The 27,126-nt window shown below is 41.9% G+C and overlaps 1 protein-coding gene across 1 annotated transcript; it reads right to left on the reverse strand.

Moving 5' to 3' along the window:
- Positions 1–25,599, reverse strand: Kpnb1 (karyopherin subunit beta 1). Its single transcript, XM_050156738.1, has 20 exons — positions 25,418–25,599; positions 21,777–21,977; positions 20,723–20,875; positions 18,975–19,034; positions 18,231–18,320; positions 17,653–17,763; positions 16,218–16,319; positions 15,251–15,475; positions 13,317–13,508; positions 11,933–12,063; positions 10,328–10,475; positions 9,990–10,061; positions 8,606–8,750; positions 6,459–6,541; positions 5,791–5,898; positions 5,436–5,579; positions 5,214–5,319; positions 4,443–4,557; positions 3,536–3,697; positions 1–2,958 (listed from the first exon to the last, which is right to left on the reverse strand). Coding segments are annotated over exons 2-20 (2,196 nt in total). The 5' UTR covers positions 21,825–21,977; positions 25,418–25,599; the 3' UTR covers positions 1–2,957.
- Positions 25,600–27,126: the final 1,527 nt, after the last annotated feature.

The raw sequence follows: 27,126 nt of genomic DNA on the forward strand, positions 1-27,126 counted from the left end.
TTGAAAATAAAAATAAAGCGGACTTTATTCAGAAGATAAAGGTGGTGGTATCAGTTTTGGTTAATAAAGTTGGGCTCAAGTGTTTTAACAGGTCTTTAATGCCATCACAGACTGGCATGCCAGCGGCATTCTGAATGCCAATTACAGATTGATGCTATCAAAGCTGATGGAATTTGGACTTCTTCTAAAGTCAAGACTACACACATCTTAAAATAGCAAGAGTAAGGAGACTGCTTGGTTCTGAATGTTAGAACACCATACTGAGCAAGTCCCTCCACTTCTCCACAGACCCTAGGGCTGCCTCTGACAGCTAAAACTTCAACATTTCAACAGAGAGGGAGGACTGGGAGAACTGAGAAAAACAAAAAGCAAAGTTAACCAATATAATTGGTGCAGGCAGCTGCCACTCGTGGCAAACGCAAGTCTAGTCCGAGCCCGCTTTCCTCACATTTGCACTGACATCTTCCCAAGCAGACGGTAACTACATTCTTGAAGGAATGTGCCAAGACTCAGGGTGGAGAAGACCCAGACAATGAGTGGACAGAAAGCATTGAGTTCATTTGCCTTAAGTGGTACCAACTGATTAAGGACAAACACCCAAACCGTAGAAAACAGTAGCTGAAAGTAACTAAAAGAGGGTAAAAATGCATAACCAGTGCAGAATAGCAAGGCACCAAGACCACAATCCAACCAGCCCATTTCCTCCTCTCCAGCATTGAATGCATCTGGGAGAAAGCATTAGTAACAGCACTTGTCAACTGCTTCCCTGGAACAAAACATGACAAAACACACGGAAGGTTTTGTTTTCATCATGGTTCTCGGTGTACTTTATTCCCCTGCTGTTGCGCTAAGCAGCCCACACAGGACAGAAATGGGTAGCACTGAGGAATGATCAGATTGTTTTTTCCTTTCCCCCCAATATTTCTGCCCCCTCCTTAAGCCCTGCCCCAACCCTATCTAGTATCAGGAATGGTTAGTAAATCTGAAAAAACAGCTAAGATGGAAACAAGGCATTCAGAGGCCTGGGCCTCTCTTCTCACTAAGGATCAAGCCCTAGTGATTGCTCTGCTCACGATGGAGCGTCTCTCCTTCAAATACTTTTTTGTACACCGGTTCACAGATCAGATCGGCACTTTGACTCTGAACCTGGCACCAAAAGGCACAATATCTGATACCCTGTAAAGAGCGACCACAGATGCTGCGTATGGACAGGCAAAGGGAGCCAGTCCCACTTAGGAACCGGCCTAGGCAGGGGAGATGAAAGGAGCAGGAGAAAACCTAAGCCAGTATCACTTACTACAATGGAAATGAAGTAGGAATGAGGGTCTTATGTTTAAATCTTCCAACTACCAGGAAGCCAAAAAAACCTCCCTTGGTTTCTATTATTATTTCTTTAAAGCAGCATATTTAAAACGCCAGCAAATCTCCTAATGTCTGCACGAGCCAAGAGGGCCAGCTCACAGAAATCATTTCTTATTGCTGAAAGACTAAAATTCAGGGTGCCTTGTTCCCTTGTAAAAGGGAAAATAATTCTGATTTATGGTAATCACAGCACATCACACTTTAAAAAAATACTAAAGCGTGTGAGCAGGGGAATGTTTGACACCATTTTATTCATCTTAACATCAGTGGAAAAATATAACCTTCTCCTAGTGCCATTTTCATCACAACAGTTGTAGTTAGTGTGTGTGTATACATATATATACACACACACACACTTGTCTTATTGGTTAGTTGGTTTTGAAGTACAGCAAGAGACCAATACCGCATTGCAGTCAATCAAAGAAAAGAACAGAAGGCCAAGCAGTTTCCAAATGGTTATTTTATCAGATCGTTCAACATTAAATTTTTGTCATTTGCAATTCAAAATAGTTACCTGAAGTTTGCGGTTTTGAGTGTGTATTTACTTTTGTTGTACATTTGTACTCTAAACTCTTTGGCACAGTTTTCTGGGGGCATTCAGACTGCCACAATGTAAGTCAGGAGACAGCTTGTTTGTGATGCCAATTTTCGAGTATTTAAATTTGGTTTGGGTTGTGGCTTTTTCTGTCTTTGAAGTCTGCATTTTATTTATAACAACTGTACTTTTATTTTTCTATATCCTCTAACTCCGGAGTTTTCTTTTTCCCCCCTCCCCCCACAGCTACATTCACAGCTGAACCACAGTATCAGGAAAGGCGCCTTGATGAAAAGATCAGGACAGGAGCTCTGACCATTCGTCAGTGTTTTCCCTAGAATAATTAAAAATGAAACCAAACCAAACCTAAAAAGAGCGTCTTTCCTCATTTGTTGTTTAAACATGTCTCTTGTGCTGCGTCAGTAGCCAGAACTTCAGTTAGTTTATGAAATGCAACATCAAACCCCTGTGTTTTCTGGGAAAAGAAACTGCAATGACTTGAAGTTGAGAATGTGGATACCGCCTCACTCACACACACTCATTCTCAGACTGTGAAATCCCCCACGCGCCTTCTAACGGGCACATGTGCAGTACCAAGTGCAACGGTACAGTGAAGGTGGGCTCAAGACCCGGGCTCCATCTTTCTCCTCAGTAGCAAAGGCCAGGCTGCCTTTTACAATACAGCCCCACAGCTGAACCCAGGTCCTCCTCTCCCAAACCTGTCATCCCATTCGGCACCGCCAAGACAGGAAAGCTAGTTCTAGCCTCCCCTGGGAAGAGACAGCTTTTTTGTTTTTAATAAGTAAGTAAATCCATTGTTTCTCTGTTCCAAGATGGCTGATGTTATGTTTGTCTACAAAGTCAGTGCTTACTTAGCTCACTAACAGCGCTGCTGTTGTCGGCTGTGGCAGGATTTTCAATGTGGTGTTTTCAAGCCTCACTCACTCATCCTCTCATTCCCAAACATTCAGCATCCGTGCACACTCCTCACTTCCGGGTTTTTTCAAAAGATTGGAGATTTCCAATGGGGGTCTCAGGTCATCATCCCAATGGTACCAGATCTAAAAACAAATGGATGAAGAGGTCAATCCTGTGGTCACATACACCCCTAACTCCTACAACTAACTGCCCCTAAGTCTGAATGGGACTTGCCAACTCTCAAAGACTGGTAACTTTCTTGTCTTCCTTTGTACCATCTACCTGCTTCCATAAGTAAGCATCAACTACAGCTAGTGAAAAGTGCTTCCTTGCATGTGAAGTCCTAAATTCAATTCCAGGCAACCCAAGCAATCAATAAATGAACAAAGAGGCACACACCTTTAATCCCACTACATGGGAGGCAGAGCCAAGATCTAGGGGCTAGCCAGGCTACATACAGAAACCCCGAGCCCCCACGCTTGATTCCTAGTACAAGGGAAGGGACACGGAGAAGAAAAAAAAAAGGGGGGGGGTTTTATTAGGTCTCAAAATATTTTTAGTATAGAAAAGATCTCCTGATTAAAGGCCATGCTCGAAAGCAGGTACAGAAAAGTGTTAATAAAATAACCAATAGGCAGCTAATACCAAAATAAAGTCCTTAAAGAAAATGTACCTTCCCTAAGATCCAAAGGATCCAAAGGAGCGAAGTTAAGATCTTACCAAGCTTGGTTCTTCAGCTTCCTCAGTTCCTTTGTTGCCCACGTAGCAAGGGTCTTTGCTTTGTTAGTCTTCGATCTCCGTCCTTCAGTTAATAATTCATGGATCATTGGCCTAGCTTCTACTAATTTCAGTACATCCTTCCCAAATGCTGTACATAAGTCCCTGTGCAAAACAAACACCTGAGAATGACTTCCTGGTCACACCTGTACCATGGTTGATGCTGCCAAACCAGGCAGAGCCAACGATGCGTTTCTTAGTCGTCATTCAGCTCTTCTCTTTTCTGGTTTTTCAAGATAGGGTTGTCTCTGTGTAGCCCTGGCTGGCAGCAAATTCACAAAGATCTGTCTGCATCTGTCTCCCAAGTAAAGGAATTAAAGACACGTGCCACCACCACCACCTAGCTCATTCACTTCTTAAAATTCTAAGAGACTTCTGGAATAAATTAAGTTGCAAGTGTCAGAAGGACTCAGCCAATGTTAATAGCTGAGTGTGGCGGCACAATCCCATCAAGTCAGTAACGAAGAAGAAGCTGACAATTTTCATCAGCATGGGCCACACATCAAGACCTTCACAAAAGAAGTAAGAGGAAAAAGGAAGTAGAATAAGGCCTATGAGCTGTGACACTATGTCCCAACATGGACTCAATCTCGGAAGAGGCTGGTGAGGAGGCTCAGTAGGTAAAGCTGCCTGCTGTCAAATCCTCAAGACCCACATGGTTTAGGAGAGAACTGAATCCCTCAAGCTTCCTCTGACCTCCATGCACATACATGCATACAAGATAAGTAATACTTTTAAAGGGTTATATAGCGTGAAGCCTTGGGTTTCATCACCAGCCTTGCAAAAGAGCAAAACAAAACCAATTTTCTCTGTACACACTTCTGGTTCTGTGGAAGAAGGCATGACTTACCCTATCAGTCCAGCAGCACACGCTACGACTCCATCTGTATGATCCTCGTCTCCAGCAATGTGATCAATAAAAGACAAAATAAATTCTACTCTGGGTTGTACCAGCATTACATCCGCTATAAAGGAAAGAGGAGGTCTGATTAAACTGTCCCAGGTTAGACAGGACTCAGCCTCTTTTCAATATGGCCACTGCTAGTCTACCCCAATAGTAGGGTTCCAGCTGGATAACCAGCTATACAGAGGATACCAAAAATTTATTCTTCAGTTTAGAAGGATATCCTTCAAATTCACAGAGGGGGATAAATTTTCCTTCTGTAATCACATGGAACAGAATTTCTGTGTACTGAAGAATAGAACAAGGCATTACACAGTGGAAAGTGCCCCCATACCACTGAGTTATGTGCCACAAGTGGAGCACAAAAGGCGCAACCTCCACTGTGGGCTTGAGCTGCCTGTGCCAGTAAAGAGCACCGGAACCTCTGCACTTTCCAGATAGCCTCATTAGACTCCTAAAAAAGGCAAAGCTAGGTGTAGTTCAGTGGCAGAGCTTAGCTACCATGTCATGCAGCCCTGGCTTTGTCTGCACTCCACCACCCCTACCACGGGGAAAACACCAATGACTATCTATTGCCTCCCCCAAACCCTCTGTTCACTAGAGCACCACTTCTGTTTTTGTTCCTCCTGGATGTAGCAGGTGCTCATTCACCAGTGAGCTACAAAGGTAAGATGCACCCTGGCCAATGGATTTCGGGAACTGGGCTATATACTCAACGGTGTACGTTTTCCTGATCTCCCTTCAATCCTTGGACAATTCCTGTATAAGCTTCCAAGCAGCTTTCTCTTAGTTCATTCAGATAATCCACCATGTCGAAGTCTGACTGGAAGAGACAAAGAATAAAACCTCTGTCGCAGCGGCCACCTTAAGAGGTACACCATAAGCAGTTCTGCTCTGTTAGAGCTGTCTTAGAAGACCATCAAGATGGTCCACTCTTACCTTGTCCACCTGAGCTTGGGAGGCCTGCTGCAGAGTATTCAATACAACCTCTAGGTATTTTTTAAACTCTCCACCAATAGCAAGAGCAATATCACCAAACACAGACAGAATCTGTGGCTTCACAGACCTGTGGACATTTTCATTCTAACAAGAAAAAGAGAAAAGGGGAACTTATAAACATGAATCTTGTCTGATTTGAAGACCCAAGAAACTTGAAACACAAAAACTGAGTTACTCTGGATAAAGCTTACAGTGTTCTAGGAACCTACAGCTCCTCATCATAGACCTTGAGATGTAAATCTTTCTAACTGATAACTTCTTCAAAGATTGGCCAATTAGCCTGAGAAATGCTCACCCCCAAGTTCTCCAGGAGCAGCTGCATGACCTCGTCACAGAAAGGTAAGATGTTGGACTGCAGGGCTCGGCACAAATCTCCCACTAAGCCAACAGCTGCCAAACACACCTGCAAAGAACCAAGGAAACGATTTCCCAAACAGAAAAGGTTTCCAGCAGAGTACGGCATTACTTTACCTAGTCAATGGTCCCTCATTACTTGATCCACAATCAGAGAACACAACCTTCCCTTGTGGAGCTTGTAGAATTTTAACCAGATTCAGCAAGAGAACTAAACTAGGGCTGCCTGAGTTATCAGTAGGAAAAAGTGGAGGTGGCAGAGCACAGAAAACAGTGCAGTGGTGACATAACTTGGCAGCTGCCCTATAATTAGGACTGTTCAGGCAGTCATCTTGTGATCTCTATCTGGCAGATCCAATATCCTGCTTTTCACAGACTACCTCCAATGCAGAGGCTAAGGATACAAATAATGCAAAAGGGGAAACCACTTTGGCTTCAGAACCCTAATTTTGTCTGGACTACTCTACGCCACATTAGTGAGTATATGATTTTGAGGGCTGGGATGTAGTTTAAGAAACTTGCCCAGCATTAGCACAGACAGGCTCCAAGTCTGATTTTCAACAATGTGAAAACAAACAAACAAAGACAGTTTTGAAAAGCAGATCCTACCTGGTACTCAGCATAGTTTTTCAATCCAATACCCAAGAATGGTTTAAAGGCCTCCATGTACTTGAGGAATTCACCACCCAACACTGTTAATGGAACAAACAATTAGCTAATAATCACAGCAACAAAGGATATGTGAGTCAAGTAACCCAGGACATATTCACTGTTCAACATGTTGGCAGAATGTGATTTACTAATCATTTCCTATCATGAAGATATTCAAGCTTTCTAACTGTTGGAAGGGCCAAATTCCCACAACTTAGAATGTCAATGCTCATCAGAATGAGATTTTATTATAGCTAAAATAACAAAATAGCATGGACTCAAGGAAAGAATAACTTTTCATCGACCGAGTCAGCTATGTTGCTTTATTCCCCCTCCTCCATGGGAAGCCAGCTTCAAAATAAAGTCAGTCACAGCAAGAACTAAACAAGCCAATCAGGAAAAGAAACAGAAAGGCAGGAGTGTAGCTCAGTGGTAGAGCACTTGGCTAAGATGGTCGAGGTCCTAGGTTCAATCCACAGCACAAAGAGAGAACGGAAAAAGGCAGGGCAGATAGTTGCAGACTACAGCACCTGGAATGGTTCTTACCCATCCCACTCCCATCATTCTAATGGTTAAAATTTTTATTTTCTTATTTAATCAATTTTACTTATTTATGTCTTAAGTCTGTGTGTGTGCATAGAAGCCACAAGAAGCTATAGGTGTTTGTAAGTCATGTCACATGCATGCTAGGATTCAAACTCTAGTTCTTTGCAAGAGCAATAAGCACTTTTAACTAATGAGGAACCTTTCTAGGCACCGTCTTTGTTTTCTTGAGAAAAGGTCACATTCTGTAGCTAAGGTGTCTCCAGAGGATTACAGGTGTGTGCTCAGCTTTCTCCCCGACCCCAGCAAGATTCATGCATCCCAGGCAGGCCTTGAATTACTATGTAGCCCAGTGTGACAGTGGGAGATATTAAGTTCCTGATCCTCCTGCCAACACTACCTGAGAGCTAGGGGAACAGGTGTGTATCCCTATACAGTTTAGGTTGTTTTGGGGGCACCCCAGGGATTTCTGCTCCTTAAATACTCTGCCAACAGATCTATATCCTCAGCATATTTTTGGTCTTTCCCCAGAAGGGACTCACTATGTATAGATGTCTTTTTTTTTTTTTTTTTTTTTTTTTGGCTTTTCGAGACAGGGTTTCTCTGTGGCTTTGGAGCCTGTCCTGGAACTAGCTCTGTAGACCAGAGCTGGTCTCGAACTCACAGAGATCTCTGCAGTGCTGGGACTAAAGGTGTGCGCCACCATCGCCCAGCTCTCACTATGTATAATATACTGGGACGAACTCACAATTCTGCCTCTGCCTTGAGAGGGTATGACTATAGGCATGTACTATCACACCTGTTTTGAACATAGACTATTTATTCCAGAAATAGGACTGGTCCTCAGAATAGCAGACTTTAAATAATGGCCTTAGCAGTATACTTAAAGTTCACCTCTGATGAAGCATTCCAGAGTTCCAATGTACTCTTTAATGTTTTGAATACCCTTAAAAAAAAAAAAAAAGTCTGAAGTGTTCCCTAAAGCAATTTTGTAGTTAGATATATAACTACAAAAGTCAATCAACTCCTAAGACTCAGGTAATAGTTTATTCCATACCACACTAAGTCCTATAATTTATTCAAGCCCAAAGCATTATAATCCAGACCCAAAGGTACCAAAGGCAGAAATGAAACCAGAATCTTTCTTCTGTTTCCCCTACCATCAACAACAGAAAACCTAAATAAAGCATGTTGGCTTTCTTCTTTTGAGACAGTGTTTTCTCTCTGTGTAGCTTTGCAGCCTATCCTGGAACTCACCCTGTAGACCAGGCTGGCCTTGAACTCAGAGATCCATGTGCCTCTGCCTGCCAAGTGCTGGGATTAAAGGCTGCCATTGCCCAGCTACAAGTTTACTTTCAAGGGAAGAAGAAAACTGATGAACCCTTTGATGGGCACTAACTGCCCCTAAAAGGCTGCCAATCTGACAAAGATGCTAAACTAGCTGGCCTTTACTTTGAGGCTGGCAAGGAAGGCAGTGATATATAATTTATACAAGTCAATTTAACCATCACCTTTCCCCCGCACTCTGTGGATACAGTCCCTGTCTTCTGCTGCTCACTAACCTTCCACCAGTGTGCTAACTGCCATCAGGGCATCTTCTTGCACTCCCCCAGACCCTGCTGTGCTTTGGAACATCCTTAAGAGGGAGGCCATGACCACATCAGAGATCTGCAAAGCGTCTTGATGTTGCACTTTCCGGAGCACATTCTGTGAAATGAATAACAATTCAGGACCTATTAATTCCAAAGCCCCAAATCAGGACACTATGCTTTTTCTTTAAAAAATAAAATGTAAAACATCATTTCCTCTGCCTGTCAAACAGAACCGTCATTACCCTCTATACCCCAGTCTTACTAGAATGACACATTATTTCAGTTTACAAAAAGGGTATGTCTTGGAGGTGCTATTACACAAATCAAAAACCTATGGCTTAAATTTTGAAGAATCAGTCCCGATAAAATTACCATAACAACTCCTTCTAATTCCACACGCTGTTCTCAAACTGTTCTCTTCACTCCTGTATGTGTTCCATCTAAAGCCACTGGATCACTGTGTTTGATGAGAAGGTTCTATCACTAACCCTTAAAATACGAGATCTGAATAGAGTTCACAGGTGAGACAACCAAGTGTGCCTGAATACCAAAACCCAGTGTCTACTTATGCTTCAGAAGTTCCAGAGCTTTCCTTTTGTCCTGATAGGAAAAGGATAAGTAGACACTGACATTTTATTTCAGTTTTCACAGCCCATCTTTGAAAAGAAAAAAAGCACTATAAATGCCATATCAGGTAATGTTTCAAAGATAGCCGCCAAGTGTAAGCCATTTATTTTGCCAATACAGGGATTGAGCCTAGGGCCCTGCATATGCCAGTGACTGGCCTGAGTTAGGACTCTAGTCCCAGGGCCATACTGTTTTAACTAAGTGAACCACACCTGACCAAGATGGGTTTGGACAAAAACCAAGAGTAAAAGCTGTCAACACATGACAGATATACAGCTGGGAGGGACCATTAAGCTGAGACACTTCCCATCATCACAAAGACAAATTAGATCTTTCAGGACAGACACAAAAGTGAGAATTACTCTTTCAGTCACAGATCAAAGCCCTCTGATTACAACTCCCGGGACAGAATTATCACGATATTTCAGGTCTGTGTGCCCATCAATCTGTCGTAACAATAAAATGGCTGTCTTTTTTAAGGTATTAAGTAAGGTCAGGGATTCAAAAGAAGGCTCAGTTGCCAACAGCACTGGCTGGTATTCCACAAGAAATGGTTTTCATTCCAAGTACCCACATGATAATTTACACCACCATCTCCAACTCCCGTGTGAAAAGCGCCAACATCCTTTTCGGTCCTCTTAGGCACTTCACACACATGGTGAAGACACGCATGCAGGTCAAACACCCGTTAAGAAAAGAGAATGAGTGAGAAATGGCATCATCATACCTGAAGAGTTGCACACAGTAGAGACTGAAGGTCATTGAACTGAATTCTGTCTGATGTGCTCTGAATATGGGACTGAAGAAAAGAAAAAAATCAGGTTCTCATGGAAACCTTCCCCTTGCAGCAATATCCAGGACCATCAGCTAAGCCTCTGAAATGTTAACAGTGAGCAGCACTAGCAGAAGCAGGGGCAAGCAAAGCAGGCAGTAAGCTGCAAGTCTCTTGGCTATTGATGCTGGTGACTGAACCTAAGGCTATGCCAAGGGCTGCAACACTTCTGTATAAGTCAGAAGTACCCCCCCCACACACCTTCCCCAGGACACAACACTCCCTGGTCTCACCTCCATCTGAAGCACCTGCTGCAGTCGTTCCATAATGACCAGGGTGGTCTTCTGCACCGCAGGGTAACAATCCTTGGCACTATTTTTTACAATTTCCATTAGAGATTCATATGCAGAACTTCTCAGGTTGTTCTGGTGTCCATCAGGTCTATAAGGATACAAAATAAAAAGGCCTCACTTGAGAACAGAAAAGGAATTCATAAAGCAGACATATTTCCTCAACAACAGGAAACCAGAGGTTGGGGATGTTATTCAGAAGTAAAGACATTGCACAGACAAAGCCATGGATTCAATCTCTAGTACTGTAAAATAAGAAGCCAAAAATGATAGCAAACCAGTTTTGAACTTGGCAAAAAGATACCAATGAACCGTAGGTGTGATCACACACCTAAAACCCTGGTACTCAGAGACCTTGCTTAGACCATCATAGGCTAAAGAGTGGAGACCTGGTTTGTTTCTTTGTTTTTAAAGTAGACAAGTGGATGGTATGTACAAACTAAAGGAGCTGACTCAGCAGATAAATACACTTGTCAACAAGGCTAATGCCAGACCTCAGTCCTCATACCCCAGATGGTAAAGAAAATTGACTTGGTAAGATACCTCCAGTCTCCATATGTGCACCATTCACACACAAAGTAGTTTTTAGCCGGACCTTGGTGGCACACACCAGCACTTGGACATCTGAGTTTAAGGTCAGCCTTATCTACACAGTGAGTTCCAGGACAGAGTTATGCTAAAAGACCCTTTTTCCCTTTTTGTTTTTGAGACAGAATTTTTTTGTGTATCTTTAGCTGTCCTGAAACTCTCTCTGCAGACCAGGCTGGCCTCAAACTCAAGAGATCTGATTGCCTCTGCCTCCCAAGTGCTAGGATTAAAGGCGGGTACCACCACCACCTGGCTTTAAAAAAAAAAAAGCATTTTTTAAAAAAATCAAAAGTCCTTTGAGCCAATGGTGCACTCATGTTCTCTAGACATGGCTACAATCTATAATGAGAGCTAGTGAGATAGCTCCATAGCCTCAAGTGAAAAGACAGCAGCTCTGCACAAGTTGCCCCCCCCACCTTCAAGCATGCACCATGGCACACTGCCTACTCTCTCACACATACACACTCTAACAATAACCAAAAAACATAGAATGGAAGAGAGTTTTTATAAGCCATCAGGCTAAAATTGAAGAGCCAAATAATGGCCTGAGGTAGAACCGAACAAATAACGGTTAAGTCAAAAAACTGTCTGAGCAGTCACAAAGGAAACATGAGAGACAGTGACTGACTTGAGTGTGATGTGCCCACTACTCTAGACTTCTCTCTCATCAATTACTCTCTAAAAAAAATTTATTTATTTTTTTTTTGGGTTTGGGGTGTTCTGAGGCAGTGTCCCCATACAGTTGGCTTTGAGATTCTCCTGCCTCCGCCTTTCCAGATGTGCAATATCAACTGTAATCTCATCAGTTCTAAAAGGAGCAGTCTTTGTTTCTTTATCTCTTTTAAATACTTAACGTACTATAGGACACCTTAAACTTCTCCTGAGAAGGTACTGTGCTGTGTCACGTCCCAGTTTTTACGCTCTAGAAAACAGGCATTAGCTTCCAGGATTACTGGTTACCTGTCTGTGGTCTCCAACAGCTTCTGAACTATCAGCTCAAATGAAGAAGACAAACAATAGGTAGCCGGTTCTTCTTGATCATCGGCTACATCTGCAGCTTCATAAGCAGCTTCAGCCAGACTGGAAAAAGCCTGGAATGCAGAGAGACTTAAGATCAGTCCCGAGGGAACCCCACTATAGGGTTCTCTCATCCCTCCCATCCCGATACCTTGAACAGTGTTCTCTAACCTACAGTTTATGGCTGTTAAAGAGCCAACTTTTCCTGTCAAGGTCATCAAGAAAAACTCATTACTCAGCACCCACATCAGGTGATTCACACTGCTTCTACCTCCAGCTCCAGGGGACTCCCTCTTTTGGAGGGAGCACACTCACTTCTCTCAACAGGAAAAACATTAAAGACTCTACAAATGAGAATTCATTAGTGACTGGTGATATAAGCACCCTTTGCTTAGGAGTATTCAAATTCCATGGGGGGAGAAGGGGTGGAAAGATGGCTCAGTCGTTAAGTGCACTAGCTCTTCTCCTAGAGGGACTGAATTCATCTCCCAGAACCCCCATGGCAAATCTGTAACTCCAGTTCTAGGATATCTGACACCCAAGCGCACACTCATAATTTAAAAAAGAAAAAAAAAAAATCTCCTTTAAGCAAGAAGGACCAGATGAGATGTGTTGGTGCACATCTTTAATCCCAACACTCAGGAGTCAGAGGCAGGCAGATCTCTCTGAGTTTGAGGTCAGCCTGGGTTGCATATCTTATCTTCAAAGTATGGGTGAGGACTGGCTGTTTTTCAGGATAAAGGTTCAACTCCCAGTACTCACAAAGTGGCTCACAACTCCAGTTTCAGGAAATCTGCTTTTTTTTTGGACCTCTGCAGGCACCAGGCCCATAAATGCACACAGACAAAACTCAATACAGAAAATAAAATGATCAAAAAAAATTTTTTTAAAGAAAAAACACTGTATGTGCAGCCTAGTAATCTGCCCAATGCCCTAAGTGCAGAGTCCTTTCAGCAATCCCCTTCTGTCTGCTCACTCAGGGACCTACAGTGACTCAGCAGTCTGACCACCTCTTTTTGCTTCCATCCCTCTTTTCTTTCTGTAGCAAAAACTCCGTTTTAATCAGAACTTCTTGTCTAAAAGCAATGGAAGGAGAAACGCCAAGTACAGAGAATCTCCTGCCTCATGCTTTAAGTGCTTTGGGACCAATCAATGTCAGTCACCAGCTACACTGGCCTCTGCAACTGCCATCTGCCTAGATCCTAACTGAAGATATTAGAAGACAAGATTGAAAACAGGTCTTCCAGTGAGGTTGGTCCCTTTCTCTAACATCTCCTTCTGATTGGCTCAGGACAAGCGTCTGTCTTCACCAGGAAGAAAATCTTACCCAGCACACATTTGAAGCCACTCTGGGTTCAGCACTGAGGCCTTCAATCAGACATTGCAGCAGGGGAGCCAAGTAGACATCATTGATGGCAGCTTCAGGGAGCAGCTCACAGATCCTGCCCACAGTCCAAGCTGTTGTGTCTCGAACAACTACACTGGGGTCTTTCATTAATTCTATTAGGGTGGGCATAGCCTGTAAATGCAATAAAGCAAAACAAATTGAAATTAGAGCTGACTACTATTCAAAAGAAATACTACTGGTCTGTGGGGCACATGCCTATAATTTCAGCATTTAGAAAATGAAGGCAGGAGGATAGAAAATTCAAGCCATCGACGGCCATTATACGTAACAAATTTGATGCCAGACCTCATCTGAAATAAAAACACATCTTTCCCCATATAGTGACAAATTTTAATGTAATATGATGAAGATATCCTGAAAATAGATGTTTCTAAAACAAAACAGTAACAGTAACCAAAAAAAAGATTGTAAAATGCTCTCTTCCCACAGGGTGGTGGTGGCACACGCCTTTAATCCCAGCAGAGACAGGTGGATCTATGAGTTTGAAGTCAGCCTGGTCTACAAGATTGAGTTCCAGGACAGCCAGGACTACACAGAGAAAAACCAAGAGAAGGAGGTAGGAAAGAGTTCTACTACCTTCCTTGGCTCCCAAAATATAGGATTTTATTAAAGAGTTTGCAGTAGATTCTTTCAGTCAATTAGAATTATTTTATTCAGGTAGTGACCCCAAGAAGCAATCACAAAGGCACCAGCTTCTTATCTGGAAAGACTCAGTTCTTTATGCAAAAATTTCAATTACAATAAGGTCTTCTATCATTTGTACCAGCAAAATAAACACATTTCCACAAGGAAACTATCACTACATAAATGTCAATTTTGCTCAAAGACTAGAATAATAATACTATCACAAAGACTATGGGAATGGTCCTGTATACCCCAACATTTGGGTAGCAGAGGCAGGAAGATCTGCAGCAAAGAGCCAGCCTCAGCCACATAGTTAATTTGGGGCATACATGAGACCCTGAATAATAATTAAAAAGAAAAACCCAGTAAGAAAAATCATAGGGTGCCGGGTGATGGTGGCGCACGCCTTTAATCCCAGCACTCGGGAGTCAGAGGCAGGCGGATCTCTGTGAGTTCGAGACCAGCCTGGTCTACAGAGCTAGTTCCAGGACAGGCTCCAAAGCCACAGCGAAACCCTATCTGGGGGGGGGGGGGGAAGCCATAGGGTAACTGGATACAGTATTCCACACTGCAATTCTCATTTACTTGGAAGGCTGAGTGAAATATGAAGATGTTATTTATGAGTGCTGGAGTTTGAGCTTGCTGTGTCTAGAGGCTTATGCTTATAACTCCAGCACTCACAAGCGATGCAGTAGTCACCAGTTCAAGGCTAACCCTGGCATATAGGTTATGACTGTCCCAAAAGTCCAAAATCAACAGGAAAATCTTAAAAAAAGTTTGTAAGGCAATCTTCATAGTGATAACTCCAACCTGTTGTCCAAAGAGCACAGAAAACAAAGTTACAATGTCTTGAGGTAAGAGTGTTATTGGATAAGAACATATTAAAGTTGGCCCTTTTCTTGGTCTTCATTTTTCAAGTTTCTGGGTCATGACTTAATTTTAAGTTAAACATATTTTACCCTTAAGAAGATAGGCAACAATAGTGAGACAGAGAGAGTGCCACACAGCATAGGCTGGTTTCATTACTATCTAGCTAAGGCTGGTGGCCTTGGCCTCCTGACCTATTTATTAGTCTCTATAAGAAGGTAGGTTTTAAGCCTGTACTATCTACCAGTTATTTGGAAATAGCCTTTGAGGGTGATTACATACAGTTTAAATTTACATGCAATGCACACAGATACACACTTACACCATTCCATTTTCCAGTCTTAAGCTTCCCTAGGCCTTACCTGTATAACTAATGGTTTGAGCTGATTAGGTTCTGGTCCTTCCAAGATACTGCCAAAAGCCATCACTGCTGCATCCCGGTATCGCCAGTCAGGGTTCTTGATATGTTCTTTAATGAAGGGAAGGACATGTGGCACAATGTCATCTTCACAGCAGGTAGACAGAAGCATGAGGCACACCCCAGCTGCTTTACAAGGGTTCCAGTCATCGTCGTCATCGTTTTCATCCTGGTCAAAGAATGTGATATTAGGTAAGCTTTCTTGTTCCATGAAGTCACTCAAATAGGCTCTCTACACACTCCCAAGCATCATTAGTTTAATGTTCATGGATCAAATAAAATAAAACGTTTTATTTTTTTTTTTATTTTTCTCCAAGCTTCACAATATAGCTTATGTCAACCTAAGAAGCAATCAGATGAAGACTCTCCAGTTACATACAAGAAGGATTAACTGGTCAGCCTGGTGGGGTACACTAACACTTAAGGGCCGAAGAACGAAGACTGTCATGAGTTTGAGACTAACCAGGTGTACAAAGATCCTGTGTCTCAAAACAACAGGAGTTGGAAATATAGCTTAGTTGGTAGACTGCTTACAAAGACCTGGGACTGGCTGTCAATATATAAAGCAGACAAGTTAATACATGCCTGCTATCCCTAACCCAACCTCTACACCTGCAGTTTCCTTCTCTGAGGCAGAGGGGAGCAGCTCTTGCCTATGCCAGGCATGCTCCTACTACTACTGACTACGTCTCATTATTACTATAGCACTCAGGAAAGCAGAGCGTGTGTGATTTGTTCACAACCAAAGCATAGAGGATGCTTAGGCATACTCTCTTCACAGACAACTCTGCCTCAGTTCCTGAGTCATCTTCAATAGAACATTGATGGTTGCCAATGTCCTCCATGGAAACCGTTTCACATGGAACCAACCCACCCTAAATAAGATTTCTCAAACCAATCAAGAGGCTCACCTGTTTAGTTAGTGTCTGTGTGAGGATGGGAACCAGGTACTGTAGTGCTCCCTTGGCATAAAACTTGCTGGTATGCTCGGGGGGACGTCCTTGTTCTGCTGCCTAACAAGAAACACAAAGTAAGCTGGCTGCAATGAACACTATAGGGACACAGTGAGAACTGAAACATATATAAGGCCAATGGCAACATTAACTGTGACATTTGGAGATGCTGCTTACACTTATCAACCTCAGTGAGATTTACATAGCATAACTATGCATTTATCTATGTATTATATACATGTTTATTAAAGACCAAGTCAGCCTGATTTATGCAGTTCAGGATTAAGCCAGTGTTTATCTAGGATGCACAAAGCCCCTGGCTTAATCCTGAACTGCATAAATCAGGCATCACAGTAATAATATGGACTAGAATCCCAGCACTTAGAGATGGGGAAGAGAGGATTAGAAGTTCAGGGTCATAGCCAAGGCTATACAAAGAAACCCAGAAAGGGGTCAGGGGGTCAGATCATTCCTTAACAGATTTAAAAACTTTAATTCACATTAATAATCTGATATCTAGGAATGGGAAGATTAAGTTGGTAAAATGTTTGACTTAGGGTTAGAGAGTTCCAGCTCCAGAACCCACATTAAAAACAAAACAAAACAAAAAATCTGGGTGTGCTGAGTCTAGTGGTGCATGCTTTAATTACAGGGCTTGGGAGGCAAAGACAAGGGGATACCTATGAGTTCCAGGACAGAAAGAACTACTACATAGCAAGACCCTGTTCCGAAAACAAAAACAAAACAAAATAACAAAAATCCCAACAAAGTATGACTTGCAAACTTATAATCATAGCACCGCAGTGCAGAGATAAGTAAATTCTGGTCTCACTGGTCACCAGCATTATCAGCAAGTCCCAAGTCCTATGAAATAATCTCTCAAAATTCCAAACACAAGGTGGAAAGCACCTGAGATTGTTCTCTGGTGACTATATACACAGCAATGCACATTAAAAAAAAAAATAACAAGTTCTATAAAATCAGGACATAGGGAAGACTGCTGGGACACACTGGCAGTATGGAAGCAGAGCTTCAGTGTCAAGATCCCAAGTCAAAGATAGCCTTTCCGCATATCGGACTCCTTCTTCAGAGTCAGTAAGTTATCAAGTACACATCTTAGCCGTGCATTAAGATTTCAAAAAGGAAAAAAACTTCACATCAGCTGCCACCTCAATAGGCTGACAACCTGCTGCCCCCTTGTGTTCACAGCAGAATTATCAACATGAATACCTGAGACTGTTTTGTTTGTCTCAGTACTCAGGGGATCTGACTAGCAGAAAAACCATTACCCTGTCAGAATGGAAGGCTTCCAGAAGAATGATACCCACAAACGAAATGTGTAAGATCTCGGCAGAACAGCAGCTCTTCTCAAAGAGGCTCACCCCAGGCTCACCTCTGAAGCCTCAATGGCCAAATCCATTTCCTCATCACAGACGTTGGACCAAAATTCTATTCCTTGCAGGGCCACCTCATCAATGTCACTTTTCATTGCTTCAATTGTGATCTTAAAGAAAAATAAAAAATATACCCCAGATCACAAGTATTCAAGTTAGAAATCCTTTTAATAAGACATTCAAGACTTAAATAGATATATAAATAAAATTATGAAATTTAGTCTGAAGTAAACAGCAACAAAAAGAAAAGACTTGCAAAATAAACTTCTTTTAAACAATATTTTCTTACACCACTGGTAAATTTGCCATTTATGGCAGGGCTCACAGCTGTGATCCCAGCCCTTTAAGGTTTGCTCAGTTTGTGGCTATCTTGAACTACATAGCGAATTACAGACCAACTGGAATTACAGTGTGAAACAATGTCTCACAAAAATAAATAACAAGCCCTAACACCCACACTCAAGTAATTTTCTTGACTTCATAATACCAAGTTTTAAAAAACCCACAGAATTACAAAATAGCAATTAAAAATGAGCCCTGCAACTAGTTACAAGTTCAAATTACATAAAATACTTACTGCAAAAAGGGCAGGACCCATATATGTCTCCATGTACTGGTAATACAATGACATTATCTTCACTAGATTCTGTAAAGCAGCCACTCGTACCTTTTAGGGACAGATTAAATAGTTACTAAGTAACTAGTAGTTTGCACAAGTAGACTTAATGAACTAAGGGTACCTCAACAATGTTGTCATTTGGCCCCAATCAATCTGTTCCCTCCCTCTGCTGTTCACTACCTCTTCTCATCCTGCACCCAACATGTTTTTTACCAATGCCTGGAAAAGTCACAGCAGGGTTAACCTCGCTAGTGCTACCTAGACTGAAGATGCCCTTTCACTAAGGTCAGGGGATTACAGAATCAGCAATGCCATTACAATGTCTACAATGAAAATAGTCACAGGAACAACTCATGGTACTGTTTCAGCAAAGGTGATCAAAACCTCCTTCTCACTGGGCAGTGGAGGGCGGTGCATGCATTTAACCCCAGAGTTCAAGGCCACCCTAGTCCAGAGTGAGTTCCAGGTTAGTCAGGACTGTTAAACAGAGAAACACTATCTCGAAAACCCAAAACCAAACCAAACCAAAAAATCCTTCTCAATCTTTAAGATGGTAAGTCTCCACTGTAGAAAAACTTTCATTACTAAGATTAGTCAAACCTTGTTTTAAGTCATTGATTCCCTAAATTTCAAACTGGATGACAAAGCCAGTATTTCCTAGCAATACAGGAAAAGACAATTTTCATAAAGTGACAAACTTACCCTTGTATCTGGACATTGTGTGGCTTCACAGACCACTTGCATGATAAAGTGCCGTTCGGACTGCAGAAGGGTAAAGAGCGTTAGGAATGCATTAAACGCATGCAGGAAGGCTTCAAGACTCTACAAAGAAAACCTGTCACTATGTCAAGGCCCTACAACACCTCTGGTACAACTAGCACTCTTCCCTGAAGCAGTTTTCCTCTGGTGTCTTCAGTATGATCCTTCCCTATAAGGAGGTCTTTAATCTTTTAATTCCCAAGGTGACCTCCCCAAACATGGTATCAGAAAGTCAGACAGAAAGATGTAGGTCACAAGGTTTAAACAACAGCTAGTGGAGGGAGGGAGAAAGGAAGGAGGGGGAGGGGGAGGAGGGAGGGAGGGAGGAAGAGAGAGAGAGAGAGAGAGAGAGAGAGAGAGAGAGAGAGAGAGAGAGAGAGAGAGAAAACACCCAATGTAGAAAACCACATTCTTCATGGGTAAATTTTAAGATTAGAAGGACATAGTATTACATGCATATAGGCAGAGGCCAGGGGGATCTCTATGAGTTTGAGGTTAGCATGTTCTATAATGAGTTGTAGGTCACCTAGGCTATATAAGGAGACCCTGTTCCCCAAAATAAAAAAATTTAAGAATATTCAGAACATTTGATTTTGGAAACAAAATTTGTTTTCTGTGAATTGACAAATTCACATCAAATGTGGTAAAGGAAAAACGAAAGTGTGAACTTCATTGTTATCCTTCCTAAGTCACCTGTGATCTAAAAGGAAACTCCACTTCTGAACCAATTAAAATTAGTCTGCTCTGCACACCTTTAACCCCAGCACTAGGGAGAAAGGTGGCTCTATGAGTTCCAGGACAGTCAGGCCTACACAGTGAAACCCTGTCTCAAATAAAACAAATAAATAAACCACACACACAAATTAGTTTGCTGTGGCATCCCAGATCTTACTCTACTCAAAGGCTAAGAAATGGGGGGAAAAATAACTGAGCGAAGGTGTCAACAAATAAAACTCCAAAAATAGTTTCAGAACATATGGTTCAGTAATTCCACTTCTGACTATAAGCTAAAAAGAACTGAAATCAGCTCTCAAAAACATCCACACACACATGTTCACAGTACCCAAAAGGTGGAAGCAGCCCAAAACGGATGGCTTAGTATGCAAAATGTAGAACATTCATACGAAGGTAGTCTTACCCAGACTTAAAAAGAAAATTGTCATGCATGATGAGTCTTGAAGATACTATGCTAAGTTTAAAAACAAATAAAGAGCAAACAAGCAAAGAAAAACCCTAGCTACAAAAAGGCATGTCTAGGCTGGTCCAAGTCTGCTGACCAGAGTTCAACCCCCTGGAACCCATCCTTGTAAAGGTGAAAGGAGGAAACGGATTCTAAAGTTGTCCTTTGCCTGATTCACTGTGTGCCACTCCCACATGGGCAAATGCAGTCTGATTCCATTCAATGCTTAATCACTAGGCAGGCAGATATAGTTAGTTCTGTCAGGTGAAACACTGTGAAGAATGCTTCTACAGCGACTGAGTAACTAACTGACCTCACACTGAAAATTGGTCACCATGATGAATCTGGCCTCATCAAGTCGTAGATTTCATGGAGATACTTTACAAGAAACCTCAACTAGACTGGAGTAAATGCTTCTAAGAAAGGTAGGGCTTTCTAATCTTAAAAATAAAACCAACGCTCCATTCCTCACCCTCTGATAGGTTATTTATCATGTGTTGGAGAAACATACCTCTTTGTCAAAGTTTGCTTTGGTGAACTCCAGGGAGTTCAGGAGTGCATTAGTAGCCGCTAACTTCACATTGTTACTAGGCTCCTCTTTTCTCATCCCTTGTATTATGGCAGTCAGAATCTCATTAGATTTATCTTGTAGCTGCTCTGGGTCCTAAAACAAGCAGAGAAATACAATGATCATAATAACACGCTGGTGGCTGATCACCAATCTTTTTAACTATAAAATCTACCTAAGGAAGTTCCATGACTTTGACCCTTTCTCAAGCATTTCCATCTGGGACAGTTCTGCAAATTACCCACAAAATACTCCTGAATGGCACAAAACTAAACTGAAACAAATCAAACCCATCAGCCCCGACTTCTTAACATGTCTCTGGACACAGGAAACATTGGCTTTTTCCCTTTCTGTATACACAGAGATAGTAGCATCTTGTGGCTTTTCCTGCCTGTGACAAAGTTTTAGTACATTTAAAACATCTATAAAGATGTCTAAGTTCAGGTCAAATGTTATGAACCATGTAATAAGCCAATGCTCAACAGATACCAAGAGAAGTAAACCTCACCAGCAACAGTCCAGGGAGGGCTCCATCTAAGACTTCTGTGGATATAGTGACTGAACCAACTACACCAAGTGAGGAAACTGGCTTCCGGACAGTAATTAAAAAGGCAACTGCAACAGTCACAGTACTCGGAACCCTAAGCCAGCATTTGAGAAATGGAGACAACAGCCTGGACTATAAGAGATGTCTCAAAACAAAGTATTTCATGTGGATTTCCACTCTCCATTTGTTCTTTTTATTTTTGTGCTGGAGATTATACCTAAGGGTCTCATGAATGGGAGGCTATAACCCAACAGTCCCATTCAGAGTTCATGACCCTCAAGTTCCTTACTTCAGAGCATAACTAGTAATTTGAGAATACAGGTCCAAAGTAAGTATCGCCATAAGCACTACAGCAGGTTGGTGTTTCCATCTGATAGATTCCCAGTGCCACTCCTGTAACAGGTAAAAGATTCAAAGTCTATAAATCAGAAGCAGTAGGCAAATACTTACTATGTCTTGGCAGATGTAACCAATAGCTTCCAATGTGGACTCCTTCATGTGCTCTGTGCTGTTGGGGTTTGTAACATTGGCTACCAGCTGAGGAATGAGTTCTGGCCATTGGTTTACTGGGATCTCTGCACAAGCAATACCAGCTACACATTGCGAAGCAGAACTAGGCCGGTAAGTTTCTGTGCCCAAAGTCTGTAAAACCTGGAACGGGGGAACAACAGAATATCAACTTGTAACATTCTCTGAGCACATTTTATACACCATCATGTGCCTAATTTTTGTTCACCTTGCCCCACAAAGACTCTCAAAACCAGTCTCCAGCCAAATGAACTTCTGATCTCACACCTCACTTCAAAAAACCTGTCTGAAACTCAAGAGTGAGAAGCAGCACTGCAAAGTAAGGCGGGTGCAATGAGGACAGAATGCATTTTCTGGGCACTTGGTGGTAAAGACAAAGTGTTTCACTGACAGGAAGGTGGAGTCACGGAATGTGTAGCTGTGGAGCACCAGGGGAATTTAATTCCCGGTACACTAAGCTAATCTCAAGAAAGTGAGTGATTTTCTCACCAATGACATGAACAAACCAAACCTCTTTTCTGGTCACTGACAACCCAGTACTGACTTATACAAAAAGGCTTAGGGTTGAATGACACCATCATTTAAATGTCACCAAAATCTAAAATTCAACTATTACATAACTTGCACTCTCAGAGTTCTAAGAGTTCTGTACACCTAAGAAACAAAATACTGTTCTTAGCTATCACCAAGTAGTTGGTGATACCAAATGGAGATCCACTTGTCACTAAACATGTCTCATTGGAAATGGCAGCCACACAACATTTATACAGGGTAATGGCATAGGCTCAGATTAAGAATAAAGTCACAATTTGTACACAGTTAACCATTATTACCTGATCAGCTAACTCAGACCATAAACTCAGTAAGAACCATCAGCCCACTCAAAAGCAAACAGTTAACTGTTCCTGGCATGAACAGGACAAAGAAGAGCTGCCAGATATTCAGGCCAGCTCTGCTCACTGGGTCAGGTCATTTAGTGCTCGCTGCGTAGCTATTAGGTAGTATGAACTCTATTTCTCTTACATGCGTATTATCTTTGTCAACCTCCACCCGATAACAAATAATTCTGATTTTTTTTTTTTTTGGTTTTTCGAGACAGGGTTTCTCTGTGGTTTTGGAGCCTGTCCTGGAACTAGCTCTTGTAGACTAGGCTGGTCTCGAACTCACAGAGATCCGCCTGCCTCTGACTCCCGAGTGCTGGGATTAAAGGTGTGCGCCACTACCACCCGGCAAGAATTCTGATCTTAAATGAAAGTTTTGCTCTCTAGGAACAGTAGAGGTGGAATTAATGTCAATAAAAATTGTACCTCAAAGACATAAAGTGGTGGACAGCCAATTCACATCAATAATCTTAGCACTTAGATATTAGATAGCTGAGGCAGGAGAACAATGTGAGTACAAGGCCAGCCTGGGGTACACAGAGAGATCCTTTCTCAAAATCACAAAAACAAAATAAAACAAATAAAAGTGAGGTAAACTATCAGGACAGAATGGGAATAACTGAATCTGATTGAAGTCCCAGCCCAAAGTGTAGATGCCCAACACTAGGGAGAGGAAGGACTACCATGTATGTGGCAGAAGCCAGTCTAGAAACACAGTGACAGTCCCAATTCCAAAAGCACATGCCTTTAATCCTAGCACTTGGGAGGCAGAGGCAGGAAGGAGGATCTCTGTAAGTTCGAGGCCAGCCTGGTCTACAGAGCTAGTTCCAGAACTTTTAGAGAAACCAACTTAAAATCAAAAACTAACAAGAGATTTTTCAATCATAAAATATTTCATTTATGGGGGCTGAAGAGATGGCTCAGTGGTTAAGAGTTATCACCCATTCTTCCAGAGGTCCTGAGTTTAATTCTCAGCAACCACATGATGGCTCCCAACCATCTCTAGTAGGATCTGATGTTCCATCTGGCATAAAGTTAGGCATGCCAATAGAGCACTCATGCATAAAATAAATTTTTTAAAAAAATATTTCATTTATGTCCAACAGCTAAGAGAAAGAGGGGATTAAAATATTATACATGGCTAGAAAGATGGCCATTAAGAGTGCACACATCACTTGCAGAGGACTCAAGCTTGGCTCCTACATTGAGCAGCTCACCAGGACCTATAATTCCAATGGGATCCAACACATTTGTCCTTCATAGGCACCTGTGGGTTTGAGGCATGCCCGGTCTACCTAGTAAGTAAGGCCTGCTAAGTAAGGCTAAACAGTGAGACCCTGCCTAAATACAGCACTTTGGAAATATGTCATTTCTAAGAACAAACAATTTGGACAGAAACATCATTATACACTCCAAGAGAGAGTCAAAATAAGTTACTTTCCTACCTTGTGGGTCAAGTAACAGGTACTACTAGAAAGCCTGACTGGAGAAGGAATAAGGGTCACTACTGGGGAAGCATCGGACTCAAAGGATATTAATTTGCCTAAAGCTGGCATCTAAATCCAGCAATTATAATGCCCATAATCTCAACCTATATTAAGTATACAAAGATTTCTCTTATATCCATCTTAAATGCCCAGAACAAATTATGGCTTCACAGCTGTTTAGCAAGCCCAACCACAACAACAGCAAAACTCACAAAAATACCATGATGCACAATAGCAAAGAACACTGTATTTTCATTAAAATTCAACATCTCAACCACAGTGTTGAGATCTCAAGGAAGTTTCTCCTAATTTGGAACACACCTGAGATCTAAGCAATCGGGAAGCAGAGGGAGGTAGATTATGAGTTTGGGGTTGGCCTAGTGTACTGAGACCCAGACCCAAAATAAACAAACAAATAAGTAAATAGATAAATAAATGCATCATTAATGCCATAATCCCATTTGCAACTCTTTCCATTTAATGCTCTGAACTAGCTACCAAAGCTCAACAGGAGCTATCTGATTGTACTGGAGAGATAGCTCAACAATCAACACTTCCTGCTCTGCCAAAGGACCTGAGAGTTCAGTTCCCAGCACCCTTGTCTGATGGCTAACAAAGGCAGCTAACTCCAGTTCCAGGGGATAAGACACCCTCTTTTACTGTCCAAAGGCACCCAAACATAAATAAAGACACATAAGTAAAAATGAAGACATTTAAAAATATCTCTGAAAATCCAAGCATGGTGGAATACATCTATACCCCAGCATTCAGGATAAAAGTAAAAAGACAGGGAAGACCAGGAATTTGATTGATGCTAGCCTGAGCAACAGGAGACTTATGGAAAGAATTCCCAACTTCATTCCAGAGATTCCAAACACTTACTGTTTTCTTGTGTGATGCTAAAGAGAGCACCTGAGGCTTTATAGATCCTAGAAGCCTTTATCGCGATATTTAGAAATTTCAGTATTAGTGAAATTTCTTAGAGGGCAGTGATTTGCAACACCAAAACCTGTGTTTCTTCAACACTAATAAGATCCCAAACTGCTGCAGGTCACCTTAGTCAGCTAACCCAACCTACTGGCAGACACCTTTGTCACAGTGACAGGTTTTAAACGAAGCAAAAAGAGACAGCACTGTCAAGTTCTACGCCATGCAATGACCAAGACGTTCCTTAGGCCACACGACAATTACTCACATAGTTCTTGACTTCCCGTCGAGCATTAGCATCAATAGCAAGCCACCTCTGCTGGTACTGTGCCTTGATATCTGGATCTTTCGAAGTCAAAGAGTTCTTGATTTGTAGTCCAGCTGCAACTCTGGCAACTTGACTGTTTCCTGGATTTGCTAGCACTCTGGACAGTTCCACGAGAAACGTGGGCTGTTAAGAACAGATGAATTTGTCAGTCTCAGAAATCTCAACTTCCCTGTACAGCATTAAACTACTGAGACACACACACACACACACACACACACACACACACACACACACACACAAATTTAGATCAAATCAAAATCTCTCAGGAAACTGGGAAATCTAGATTTAACACTCAAGGTTCCCAAACAAACTAAGCAATGTAAAAAGACCCTGCTTTAGCGTAAGTCCTGTAAAAACATTACTTACTATACAAAAATGGCGTCTTCCAACCAAGATTGCACATAAATCTTCTGATAGCTCCCCAGAATTAAAGCAATTTTGACAACCTGATAGTGGGTTATCCTAGGTACAAGTTCCCCCATGTACCTGTAAGAATGCCCAGTACTACAAATTTGCTAGAAGACAGGACATGGGAGAGAGAAAATTGGTGTATACTTTAAAATATTAAAATCTAGAGCAAAAATAATACTCAGGACAGTTTTCTCTCCTGTACAAGTGACCTTAGTAACAGAAATAGATGTTAGGGCCTAGTCCTCTGCAGTCTGATTCTGACTGTTCAGAAAAATGGATTTAAGTAATAAATAATATTCAGAAACAGGAAAAAAAATGAAGATAAAAATGACAAGACAGGTTGCCAAGAAAAAACATTTTCTATTTGTATGTATTTCTACATACAAAAAGCCCTCTCGTGTTTTGTACTAACAGTGAATCCTCCAAATACTTTTTAAGATACAGACCAAAAAGCAACTAAGAAAATCAGCAAAAGAATATACCACAACAAGGAATGTTGGGGGGGGGGAGGGAGTAAGTTAAAAGATAAAAGGTTAATATGAAGTCCCTTACCTAAATACCAAAAAGAAAAGTGGTTTGTATAAACCGGTCTTGTCACATTAAGGATGCTACTATTTTAACCAAACTATCACAAAGGTCCACATTTGGTAGGTGATTTTTGAATCACCAACTTGAAAAGACTTTTAATACCAGCTCCCCTTCCCTCTGTCACCCATCCACAAGGAGAGGGATAGCAAAGAGAATACTTAAATCATTTCCCATTTTCCTACAAAAGGTCAGTCTTTTTTTTTTAATGTTTTTTTTTTTTTTGGTTTTTTCGAGACAGGGTTTCTCTGTGGCTTTGGAGCCTGTCCTGGAACTAGCTCTGTAGACCAGGCTGGTCTCGAACTCACAGAGATCCGCCCGCCTCTGCCTCCCGAGTGCAGGGATTAAAGGCGTATGCCACCATCGCCCGGCTTTAATGTACTTCTTAAACAGGGTTACACCTCTGTGATTTCTTCAGATAAGGTCAAATCTCAGGAATGAACATTAGATTCTGGTCAGGCTACAGATCCCTAAGGATGAAATCCCTAATGATCCGAGTCCAAACCATAAGATACACGCACGAGTAGCTCAGGAAAGGGATAACCGCGCCAAAGGGGAAAAATAGTGGTAGTGGGTTCGGAGGTGGTCGGGTGCCAGGCGTGGCCATGAGCACAGCCCAAGGGAGCTGGGAAAGGGTAGGGCTCTGAGAAGTA

This window comes from Alexandromys fortis, unplaced genomic scaffold (genome assembly GCF_014885135.2).
Source record: "Alexandromys fortis isolate MF-2015 unplaced genomic scaffold, M_Fortis_MF-2015_v1.1 scaffold_31, whole genome shotgun sequence".
In the NCBI taxonomy this organism is placed as follows: domain Eukaryota; kingdom Metazoa; phylum Chordata; class Mammalia; order Rodentia; family Cricetidae; genus Alexandromys; species Alexandromys fortis.

Bases quoted from the DNA above. Each gene is read 5' to 3' on its own strand.
- Kpnb1 (XM_050156738.1), bottom strand. From the start codon at position 21,824: ATGAAGGAGTCCACATTGGAAGCTATTGGTTACATCTGCCAAGACATA. The intron at 10,476-11,932 runs GTAACCAGTAAT...GTATCCTTATAG, and splicing joins CTGTTGGAGACCACAGACAG to ACCTGATGGACACCAGAACA. The intron at 8,751-9,989 runs GTATGATGATGC...TTCATTTCACAG, and splicing joins TACTGTGTGCAACTCTTCAG to AATGTGCTCCGGAAAGTGCA.